The 11,250-nt window shown below is 49.7% G+C and overlaps 2 protein-coding genes across 4 annotated transcripts in view; one reads left to right on the top strand and one right to left on the bottom strand.

Moving 5' to 3' along the window:
* Positions 1 to 2,923, top strand: part of ADORA2B (adenosine A2b receptor) — a 19,246-nt gene extending 16,323 nt beyond the window's left edge. Inside the window, exon 2 of the mRNA XM_009328644.1 lies at positions 1,860 to 2,923. Within this exon, the coding sequence (XP_009326919.1) occupies positions 1,860 to 2,553 (694 nt within the window). The 3' untranslated portion in view covers positions 2,554 to 2,923. The remainder of the gene's footprint in view (positions 1 to 1,859) is intronic.
* Positions 1 to 11,250, bottom strand: part of ZSWIM7 (zinc finger, SWIM-type containing 7) — a 22,000-nt gene that overhangs the window by 2,798 nt on the left and 7,952 nt on the right. The window contains exons 4-6 of one of the 3 annotated variants that reach the window (XR_663817.1): positions 7,389 to 7,493; positions 6,444 to 6,660; positions 151 to 161 (exon numbers count right to left, since the gene is read on the bottom strand). Coding sequence is in view for 1 of the 3 variants with exons in the window: in XM_009328646.1 (XP_009326921.1) it covers positions 6,544 to 6,660; positions 7,389 to 7,493 (222 nt within the window). In the remaining 2 variants the exon portion in view is untranslated. Of the gene's footprint in view, positions 1 to 150; positions 162 to 6,349; positions 6,661 to 7,388; positions 7,494 to 11,250 lie in introns of those variants that run through there. The other 2 variants (XR_663816.1, XM_009328646.1) reach the window with 2 other exon arrangements.

Genomic DNA, 11,250 nt, shown 5'->3' with positions numbered 1-11,250 from the left:
CACACACACACACACACACACACACACACACACACACACACACACCACTTACTCTCCTGTCTTTGTAGCTTGCAGGAGGAGAGGGACACATGGCTCACACGGAGGCGACCGCAGTGTGATTCACAGGCACAGCTGCGGTTCTGTGGGAATAAAACCCTCCCCTGCTTCACGGGCCGGAAGAAAATCAGAACAAACGTTCTTAGGAAAGGAGGAGCAGGGTAGCCAAGCCAGAGTAAACAAGCACTGAGAGAAGGGTGTGGGAAGGGGGGGGACGTGTGTCTGCCAGCAGATGCTAACTGGCCGTGGAGAGGACAGTAATGGATTTCTCATGTTGTCTTTCTGGCAGTCGCTGGTTCTTCATATCTCCAAAAAGCAATCCAACTGATGCTTTGATGTTGGCATCTGTTTGGTTGTACCCAAACCACCTTGACTTTTGCTGCTTTATGTTCCAGCCCCATTTGTGTCTCTGAGCATCAGCCACAACCTTTACTTTCTTGGCCATGAAGACACCCAGTCTGTGGGGTTAGGAAAGGTGTGGGGCAGCGCATGGCTCTACACCCCTCAGCACTGCATCAGCTTGTCCCTGGGCCACCGCGGAGCTTCTTTGTAACACATGTGAGAGCAGCAGGTGCCCAAGGAAGGCATTGACTTAAAAATCTGTATCTTTACAAACAGTTATGGTGGGTCAGCAGAGCACAAGCATCGTTTGACAGCAGCAGCTATGCACGGCTGTATGGTTTAACCCCACTGACGGTTTAGGCAGCTGCAGGTCCGAGTCTGTGTGTGGCTTCAGGATGTCTTGATGGCCAGTGTCCCCCAGAATTGGCACGTCACATACACGAGCAGTGGAGGCCGACACCAGCCCTGGGAGCTAAGCGAAGCTGCCCGCATCAGCACTCTTGATGGAGGATGCATAAAGCAGGGACGTCAAATGGGGGGGAAGAGCCCAGTGTCCCTGGCTCTCAGTTCCACACCTGGATGCGAGACTCTGAATGGAGACATAAACGCTAACCTGTAACTCTCCTAAGCCATCCATCATTAGCAGTTGCTTTCACATGCTGGCTCAGAAAAGCCTTTCAGGGTATTTATCCAGCCCCAACAAGCTCGCGTGGGCTGCAGTCTGGCATGTGTAAACCAGCAACTGCACTGTTTGGGAAACGGGTAGGATCCCTGGTTTCCACACACGTGTACTTCCCACCTTAGTGTATGAGGTAGCATGGGCAGGGACATCACATTACAGGACTGCTGCAATCTCCAGTGAAGGCCAGCATTGCTGCAGGCATAAGAGCAGCCCAAGTTGAAGCAAGCTGGCTGTGGTATAAAGGCTGTAAGTGTGTGGTGATGCTGGTTAAGTCTTTAGCTACCCATTACAGTGTAGAATTGAGAGCCAGCACTGTCTCAGCTGTAATAAGTCAGCCCAGAAGTTCAAGTAGCCCAGCAATGTGCCCTGGCGTGCCCAATAATGGATGCTTAGAGCAAGGGACTAAGTTGGTGGTTACAGAGTGAGCCTTCCCCCTGTTCTTGCCCTCCTTGTAGTTGGTGGTTTAGGCTCATGCAATAATAAAGCCTTTTTTAAGAATCCGGGTTCTTACCTCCTATTGAAGGATGTTCGCGGGCAAGGCAGTGCTTGGCACCTCTCAGGAATAGTAAGTGAATCACCTCCCCAAATCACTTTGCGTAGGCGTAGAGCACAGGTGAGATTTTTTTACCCTCCGGTGATCACAGAGGTGAGGTTCCTGCGTGGGTGTGGGTGGCGATTTTGTGGCATTAGCCAAGATGCTGATGACTTCAACTGCAGGGAAGTCACGAGCACTCATTTATATAATGGTTCTATCTCGGTTTTGTTCTTGATACTGTAGGTATAATAGCCTGGTGACTGGCAAGCGGGCAAGAGGACTCATTGCTGTGCTGTGGCTCCTGTCCTTTGGAATTGGACTGACTCCGCTTATGGGCTGGAATAAAGCCATGAGCGGTTGTCCCAACGCCACCAACGAGACAGGGGCTGACACCGGGACAGAGTACCATGGCTGCTTCATCTCGTGCCTCTTTGAGAACGTGGTAACGATGAGCTACATGGTGTATTTCAACTTCTTCGGCTGCGTGCTGCTTCCGCTCGTTATCATGCTGGGAATCTACATTAAGATATTCATGGTCGCCTGCAAACAGTTGCATCAGATCGAACTGATGGGCAACTCCAGGACCACACTGCAGAAGGAGGTCCACGCAGCCAAGTCTCTGGCCATCATTGTAGGACTTTTTGCCTTCTGTTGGCTGCCCCTGCATATCTTGAACTGCATCACTCACTTCCACGAGGAGTTCTCCAAATCCAAGCCTGAGTGGGTGATGTATGTGGCCATCATCCTCTCCCACGCCAACTCTGTCATCAATCCCATCATCTATGCCTACAGGATCAGGGACTTCCACTACACCTTCCGCAAGATCATTTCCAAGATCCTCTGTAAGACGGATGACTTCCCCAAGTGCACCACTGACAACAACCAGCACCTGACTGTCACCAACATTAACTCTCCAGTAGCCTCTGTGACCATATGACCGTGCATGTCCTGCTCCTAGGATTTTGCAGTCTGTCCCTGACACTCTCCCTGTGCCTATGTGAACAGTTACAGCTAACTCCTAGAGGAGTGCTCAGAGATGACCACTATGCAGTTATGCAGCTGTATTTTTTTTTTTTATTTTTGTAATTAACATAGTGCCTCCTAGAGGAATAACCTGACCGGGGAGACTGAGTGCAGCTCACCCTCGACTGTAAAACCAGGTTGCGTGAATGCTGGTGATCGTATTGTATTTCCTTTCCAGGTCAGACATTGACTGTGGAAGACCCACCTGCTGGGGGTGTTTCCCCAATTGTGCTGCTCATGTCAAGTCCTAGGATCTTTATTTTAATTATTATTATTATTTTTTAATCTTTTGATTCATTTAGGAGTAATAATTTTGTGTCTGTTTTGGGGTTGTTCTTTAAGTCCATACTTGACAGCACTTTGGTAATACCCTAATTATTCCATCAATTGTTTGATGCAGCTAGTATTCTCCGATGGGAAGAAGTCTTAACTTAGCCCAGTTGCTGGTGTGAAACTGAATCTGCGTTCCAGGCTCTGAGGGACGTGACCGTGTTGATGGGAAAACAAGATCAGAACTGGCCAGCTATTTCTGGTCCCAGTATGGAAGCCCTACTTACTGAAAGAGAAAAAATTTAGAAAAGAGTTGACTGAAGTTTTAAAACAGCAGTTTTATTGCCTTTAAATCACTTTGGTCTACAGGATTGTGCAGACCAGTGCTTCAGGTTTGATTTCAAATCTGTTTCCTGCTATCAAAAGGCAGAAGTGCCCTAATAGTCCTAGCTAGCCTGATCCAGCGTCACTGAGGTTAGTGCAAACACCCCCTTGGTGACATGATCTCTACAATTAGATTTCTGCTCCCAAGTCAAAACTTGACAGCCTTGCAATACGTCCAGAAGTGCAGGTTTTGGCTGTGATAGCTGGATGCTGCAGCTCGCCTGATTCCTAAAACTCGGTCTTGCTGGGGTTCCTGTGTAGCCCAGTAACCCCCAGAAGCTGTGAGTGCTTTTTTTTCTAATAGTGATTTTTATTTTTTTATTTTTTTAAATCCTGACCTGCATCAGTAGCAAAAGAGACGGGAGGGGAGCTAATTTGCTTGAGAAGCTAGAATGCCTTGACTTGCGACCTGATTTTGGCCAAGCTCTTTGGGGAAGAAGGTCACCTCGCAGATTGCCTGGCCTGGCCTCTGCAGTTAGCCACAGAGTCCCGGCCCTTCGTAAGGACAAAGCCCACTCAACAGCGGAGCAGTCTTAATTTGTACGGCAAGTTATAATAACTCTCTGCCACCACAGCTCGGTAATTACTGCACCTGATTTCGTAGGTAACTGTAATATGCAAAACTAGACAAAGGTAGAAAGAACTGTGCATTAATTTCTGAAGCATGAGCTCCACTTCTCCAGACTGCATGACAGCACGTGCACTGCCGTAAAAGAACCAGTGTTTCTGGCATGTCTTTTATTTTGCAGGGCAGTTTCATGCCACAGCTGTGAGGAACAGGGAGGGCAGGCAGAAAAACACCAAACAGCCTCCCTCCTTCGTGCCCAAAAGCCGACTGTGATACAGACACAGCTGCTTTCGACTAGCTCAGACCTGCCATCACCTTGTGGCCCCCTTCAAATGGGAGTCTTGCCTGAAGGTCCCTTTCCGTGGTAAAGTGGTACCGTCTCTCTCCGAAGCACTCCATGCCAGCAGCATCACCGTGCGACCGGTGAGAAGCTGGAGTGCAACGATGTGTATCGAATATGGTTTTAGTGGTAACCCCCGCAGGGAGGCAGAGGCAGGGAGCAGGCCTTTTAGAACCAGGTGGCAGGGGAGGAAGTTTAAACACAGCCGGTTCCTGAAGAACAGGCCCAGTGATGCCTGGAGCAGTTTGTCCCTGATAAATTGTACTTGAATCATATAGAAATCAGCTTTCTATTTTTTTTTTAACTGCATTGCACTAAAAGGGGGGTAATATAAGACCCCAAGAGTTTCATTTCTCTGGCGTATATAATGACAAATACAGTGTAAAATCAGCTGAAAAGCTCATCTGAAGAAATCCTGTTCCTGCAGCATCTGCTGTGCCAGCTGGTGCGACCTGCAGGTAAGACTTAGGGCCCACCATGCAGACAGAGGACGGTTCACTAGGAGTGATGGATTTCGCTACCGTGTGTGCAGCAGCTCAGCCATAACAGCCAGCCCCAAACGTTGGTGAATCACCAGTAAGCTCTGAATGGGTTTGTACATGTTTATGCAATGTCCAAATTTAGCTACAGCACAGTATGTCAGATACTGGCATTTCCAAGAAGCAGCTGAATAGTTAAAAGTTACTGTCCCACGTGTTTTTCCTCTAACAGCCCCATTCAGCTTTGCTGCGTCTGCCTTGGTCATAGTCCAGCTAACACATGTAGCCACCATTTGGGCAGGGTTTCACTCTCTCTTCCTTTCATTCCTTCCCTTCTGTATTATCTTTGGTTGTGTTCCTTCTGTTAATCATGGCTGGAAACCAGCAGGGTTTCACCTGCAGGTCTGGCAGTGTTGCAAAGTGGTTGCAAGCCACATTTATCCTTACAACAAAGAATGTAATCTCTCCCCTCCTGCTGGCTGAAAATGAACCAAACTCTGGACAGCACGAACAGACTGAAATGCACAGCGCTGCAATACAGAGAGAGACGGTCCCGAACACTTGCTCAAATGTGACAGCTTGCCCTGCAGCTCGGCGTCCACTACTGCTACCTTTCATATGCCTCTTATGAGCCAGAATTCCTGTAGACAAATGTGGTGTTTCCTTAGTAGACTGTGCCATCGGGTTGTTAGCCATTATTAGCTATGGTCCGGGTCACTGTGGTCTTCAGGCACATTAAGTGCCTTCCTGGATCTGAGCCAAAGTCATTTCAAGGCAAAATAAAAATAGGACACCTCTCTCGCCCCCCTCAAAAAAAAGCTCTGAATGTTTCTATAAAAATGTGAAGTGAAAATGGCAGAGGAACTTTCTGTAGCGAGTGCAGCTGTAGCTATTCAGCTCTCACTCATTACTGCTCTGATGTACATAGGATGGATGTGTTTTCCTCATGTTGCTCAGATTTTGTATTTGCAGTAACTGTTATTTACATACAGAATGCTTAATTTACCACCTACACAACCTGGCTCAGCCTGTGCCCCATTATTTCTTCCGGTGTTGTGTTCACACGGTGTAACATACGAGGCCATGCTGTACTCGAGGAGGAGCCCAATCTCAGAGCACGGGCAGGGAGTCACAGAGCTGGAAGGAGCTGGTTTCCCAGCTCACCGGCTGGTGTGTGGAACGGGGGAGCAGCAGTCTCCTTTCCCCTGTGTCTGATGTGGACAGCCTTGCCTTGCCTGCCAGCACGAGGGGTCAACTTGTCTGAAACGTGTCAATTTAAAAGCACAGCAGCCAGGGTGATGCTTCCAAAGATCCTGTATTACAGTAAGCACAGCGGAAGCACAGACCTGTCATCAGGCTCGAGGTGCTGAGGGGTCCCTGCCCTAGTCCCTGGTGCAGGTTTGCCAGTGATGAATCAGGAACTGCTGTGAGCAGCCAGCTGCAAAGAGCCACTGCAGTGTCTCTCTGTCAAAGGCCAACTCCACAAAGCCATGCAGGCACTGGAAGGGCGGTGGGGTTAGTCAAAGCACGAGCAGATTTAACGAGGTTTAATGGATCCCTAAGAGACCTGCTGGACTGTTCATATCCCCACATCACAAGCACACAATACTACAGATTAGTTCAAACACCTTCAGCAATCCCAAGAATAGCCTAAATAAGTGAAACTGAAGTCAACACAGGCTTCTTATCATTTTTTAATTAATCCATCAGTGCAAGGCTGCTAATTAATGTCACACTTGGCTGCAGCACAGGAAGAAACCTACCAGCCACGATGAACATTTGACAGCCTTGTAGATATGAAAAATGCCAGCTACACAGCCGGGAGGGCACACAGAAAGCACATCTACATGTGATCCAAATCCTTCATCCTCCATCCTCTTCCTCCGCCAGTAAGATGCTTGTGAGCTGCTCCTCAGAGACAGATAGTTCCTGGCAGGCTCCCATGGCCTGACTGAGGTAGACGGCAAGTATATGTTTGCACTGCAAATAATAGTGCAGCCAAGTTAACAGTCGGAGCAATGCGGGAATGTCATGCTCTATCTGGAAGCCACAGAAATCCATCCTGGCCAGAATGGGTCTAATGAAGCGCTCCCCCCTCCCAGGCACACCAAGCCCTGGCACAGGCTGGCGCTCCAGTTGTACCAGGTCAGTTCTGCCATCACGATAATCTAATACAGGGATCTGACACACAGCAAAGTGTTAACTGGCTCCTGATGCCCTCCCCACATGCATGCAGGAGAAGGTAGATCCAGACTATAAAGAACAAGAGTCAGCTTGGTACTGTCTGGCAGCCCACACAGCTCTCAAAAACAAGAGGACACCTGCAGACCAATTAGTTACCCTGAGCCCTTCTTCACTGGCACCAGGTGAACTGCACCACTTCATCAGCCAGACTCCATGTGGCAGTCCCATTAGCAGCAATAGCCCTTGTTCCAAGAGACCAGGGATTATTCATCTCTTGAAAGTCAGAACAGTAATGTGTAATTAAGAACAAAAGCCCTCCCTAGCCCTTGTAAGGCCTAGCTCCACCCAAATACCGCAACTCCCAGAGGCCAGATTATGCAATGGGTCAGACAGAGCCTACGTGGCCAACTCAACACGAATGCGTTTGCTCCCTTTGAAACTTCAGGCTACTCAGGTTCAAGGAGCAGAGCACAGCCTTCTCCCCCGTTCCCCGTCCCAGCCCCAAGCTAGGGCAGACAACTTACCAGAAGGCTCTCGCTCTTCTGCAGTACAGTAAAACCAAAAGCAGGACACGTGCAGAAGTGGCAGGAACTGTAGCAGGTGTAGAGTTTGCCTGAGCTCCCAAGGACCTGAAACAAAGGCAGCCAGAGGACGCGGGAGTCAGAGAACATTCACTTTTAATTTCTCTAACTCTTAGCATGTATCTGGCCTGATATCCTCTCCGCAATGACTCACAGCATGCAACTGGCGAGCAGCTGCCACAATACAAAAGAGTCACCAAACACCGCAGCAACTCATCTAAGCTTGAAGCTCCTCAGCTTTCTCATGGTCTCTACACGCCTCTCTCCCTACAGGCAAGGAAGCGCTCCTGTACGTACGTACACCCGTGCTTGCAGCAGACCTTGGCTCCAGTGACTTGTCTGCTGCTAAGAGATCAGGAAAAGGGCAGTGGCACTGAGCACAGACCCCCCCCCGATCTCCCAAAGCTGGCAGCACAGCGAGCTGCCAGCCCCTCCAGCGAGCTTCCTCCCCCAGTACTGGCAGACACAGGATAGTTGAAGATGACGAAGACTCTCTTGTCACAGAAAGCTCATTTGAGAATCCAGGGCCACCACAGACCTGGGGATGGAAGGAGAGCAGCAATGAGCACTCGCAGCGAGGCCTTTTCTAACCAGCTCCAGTGGCTGAAGGCTGCAAAGGCTCTTGCTGTTCTGCTCCCAAAACCGGCTGCAGCTCTCAGAATCCAGTTTTGCCTGAATGAACAAAGTTGAAGTCTCCACAGAAGAAGCCTCCCTGCTCCATCTCTGGTTTGGGAACAGCACTGCCTCCTTTTCCCACATGCTGTTTCTCTGCAAGGCTGGTACCGAGGCATATTGCTCTGCACCATGGGCATGGGATGCAGGCAGCCAGGTGAGGGAAGCATTCACTTCCAGCATGGAGAAACTGACAGGCAATCTGTGAGCTGCTGGAGCTGACTGCATGGTATAGGAAAGCCAACCTACGGATCATTTCTCTTTTGGTTTCTTCAAGACTAGAAAATAGCTTTTAGAAAGCTACTTTAAGAGCCAACTGCTCTGCCCTCTCCTATTGCAAGGGAAGGGTCTGCAGGAGCAGAACATACTCGCAGACTTTAAGCAGAAACCTGAGCTCAATAGCATGGACTTTACTAATGCTCTGAGGCCTAAACTGAGTGCACCCCGTGGCCAAAACACAGTCACCACAGAGTATTTGCTATGATGTGTCTCGTATCTGCCACAGTGAGAGCAAGTGCTTTGTGTCAGCTCTGTGGCCTCGACAGCTGGCACTAACTCTTCCTGGATCCTCCAGAGAATAGTGTAATCACCAGCAGTGCCCTCCTCTGCACACAAGCCTCTGGGCTTTACTGGCACACCACACTCCTCTCCCATACCAGGCTTTAGATTCTGGTTGGGTTTGTGGCACACATACACCTAAATAAAGATAAACACAAAAAAGTAAAAAGACAGAGAAGCTCTGCAGAGTGCTGCTCCCCTCCGGGACGCCCCTGGCACTCCTAAGTCCCTCCAGAGGAACATCATCCCTCCCAATCCAGAGCTGCACTTGCAAGGGGAGCCTTCCCCTGTGCCCTGGAGCTCGCTCTGCACCCCTTGCCTGACAGGTAACATCCACAAGTTTAAGCTCTCCAGCAGAAGCGCCTATGCCTCATAATCCCCCTTACTGCCAGCAGATTAAGGACACAAGACTCACATTCCCATTTCAGGGTAAACCATTCTTTTTTAAGTCTGGCCTTTACCCTGGGCCCTCCTTATACTCCAGGCTGAGTTTGTTTCACTTGTGATAAGTTTGTTTTTCTCTAGCCCCTTTGATTGTTTTTTCCAAGACGAAGTATTCCGATGGTGCCTTTCCTTCAGAAGTGTTTTCCTTTGAGGAGGGGGGGAAGACACAGACACTGCCAGATTTGGGCTGAGTTTAGCTTTCCCCTGTCCTGACCCAGATGGCAAGAATGCAGCTTCTGCCTAATAAGGCAGAATCTAAACTCCAAAGTCCAAGAGAAAAAGGTGCCTCTGTTTCTGGCCAGCTGCAGCCAAACTAGGCACTGGAGTGCTCTCTTGGCCCTGAGATGCTGTGAGATTTCCTTCTGCTGCCCTCATCTCCAGGCGCTTGCTGGCTGCACAGCGAGGAAAAATCACCTTGGTGATGGTGTCCCTGCCAGCGTGTGGGGATGCAGGAGAGCCAGCTGTAGCACCATGGCAGCTACTGCTGCCACCAGTGTACAGCTAGGTAGCACCACAGTCTGTGCCAGGACCCGATGCTCAAATCCTTCACGGTGGGGCAGGTTGCCATACAGTTCTAGGAAATTAATTAAAAAAGACATAAAAAAGAAGAATCCAATAAAAGTGCAGGATGTGAGCAATGCAAGTGACAGTTGGCAGGAGGGCTAAAGCACTGCCTCTCCCCCTGCTAACTGGCTTCACTCCCACAGCTCGGCATTTCTGCAACTCAGGCATTGCTAATAGGTGCCCCAACTGCCGCCTGCTCACCAGTTTACACTTCTGCTGAATCCAGCACAGCTCCACCATCAGCCAGCATCCACCATCTCTGCAGCAGGTAAGATTAATTTATCCCTGACCTGGAGTTACAAGGGTTGGCTTTAGTCTGCAGCATAGGCAGGTATTATACAAGCTCTTCTGGGATGATTAACAGCTCTGAGGTAACATCAGCCCTTGAATACCCCATTGGTGCTACTCCTCTATTAAGTAGCAAGGGCATTAATGCCCAGGCATTGAAAGACAAATCATAGCTTTCATTTGACTGAGGGCTCTTTCTTCATCTATCTCGGTTCCTGAGGGCAGGAGCTGCCTACATTACAGGCTGCAGTCCTAGGGCGTGTCTGAGCAGAGCCGTTTTTCCCTGAAGCAGTACCCCAAGATGAGCTGGGTGACATGGAACGCAAACAGCATTTTAGCCTGTGAAGGATCAGCATCTCAGATTTGGCTATGATGACCCAAAGGAGTTTCACAATAGGACCAACCTCATGGCCTCAACAAGAACAGTTCTCCAAATCCAGCTGCAAGTGAAAGCACCACCTCACATTCCAGCTCAACAACATCTGGGTGCAAACGACAGAGCTGACTTTCTGGGATATAAGTTAAAGGGATGACTGTGCATGTGCCCAGGCAGCTATGGATGCCCCCCCCACTCCCCACTGCACTGAGCATGCTTCTCTGCTGAGGGAGAAGTGCACACAGCTGGGATACCTGTCTACACCACACACACACACACGAATGAAGAGCCAGTGATGCTACCCAGCTACTCTTAAGTGCAGTATCCTACTCAGTGTTTCGGTTTCTACGGCCCCAGATTGTGTTCTTGTCACTGCTCCATCCAGCAGCCTCAGGGGAAGCTCTGCTCTTCATTTCTGCATCTCAGACAGCTGTGCTGAGGAAGAATTTCACAATAAGACCAGCCTCACACCCCCAGAGAAAATATCTCTTCAGATTCCTGTTAATGAACTCATCAGCATGGCCTTAATCAGCAATCAAGCCCCACTAAAGACGAATGCTGCTCAGAAGCACACATGCACCCTGCAGGGAGGGACTGCTTCCTGTAAGCTGCCTGTCAGCTGGGAGGACACAGGCACAGACCCTGGGCGATGCAGGGGGGCCGCTCACATCATACCCATCAGCTACAAAGTGCTTGGCTGAAGGCAGGGCTCGTCCTACATTAACTCCTGGTGACCAGCCCTGATCTACCTGTCCAGGGGTTCTTTCCCCGCAGGGGAACCGGTGGCTCCCTCTACCTGCAGCGGCAGGAGGAGAGCAGTTCTGACACTTGCTCTTTTCCAGTGTGCACCAGTTGAGCCAACTGTTGGGGCCATCAGTAGATATTAATCAATCAGCTCCCATG

The sequence above is a fragment of the Pygoscelis adeliae genome, unplaced genomic scaffold (genome assembly GCF_000699105.1).
Source record: "Pygoscelis adeliae isolate BGI_AS28 unplaced genomic scaffold, ASM69910v1 Scaffold347, whole genome shotgun sequence".
NCBI lineage: Eukaryota > Metazoa > Chordata > Aves > Sphenisciformes > Spheniscidae > Pygoscelis > Pygoscelis adeliae.
Note: the sequence above shows the minus strand (reverse complement) of the source record. Positions and strands in the feature narration are given on the sequence as shown.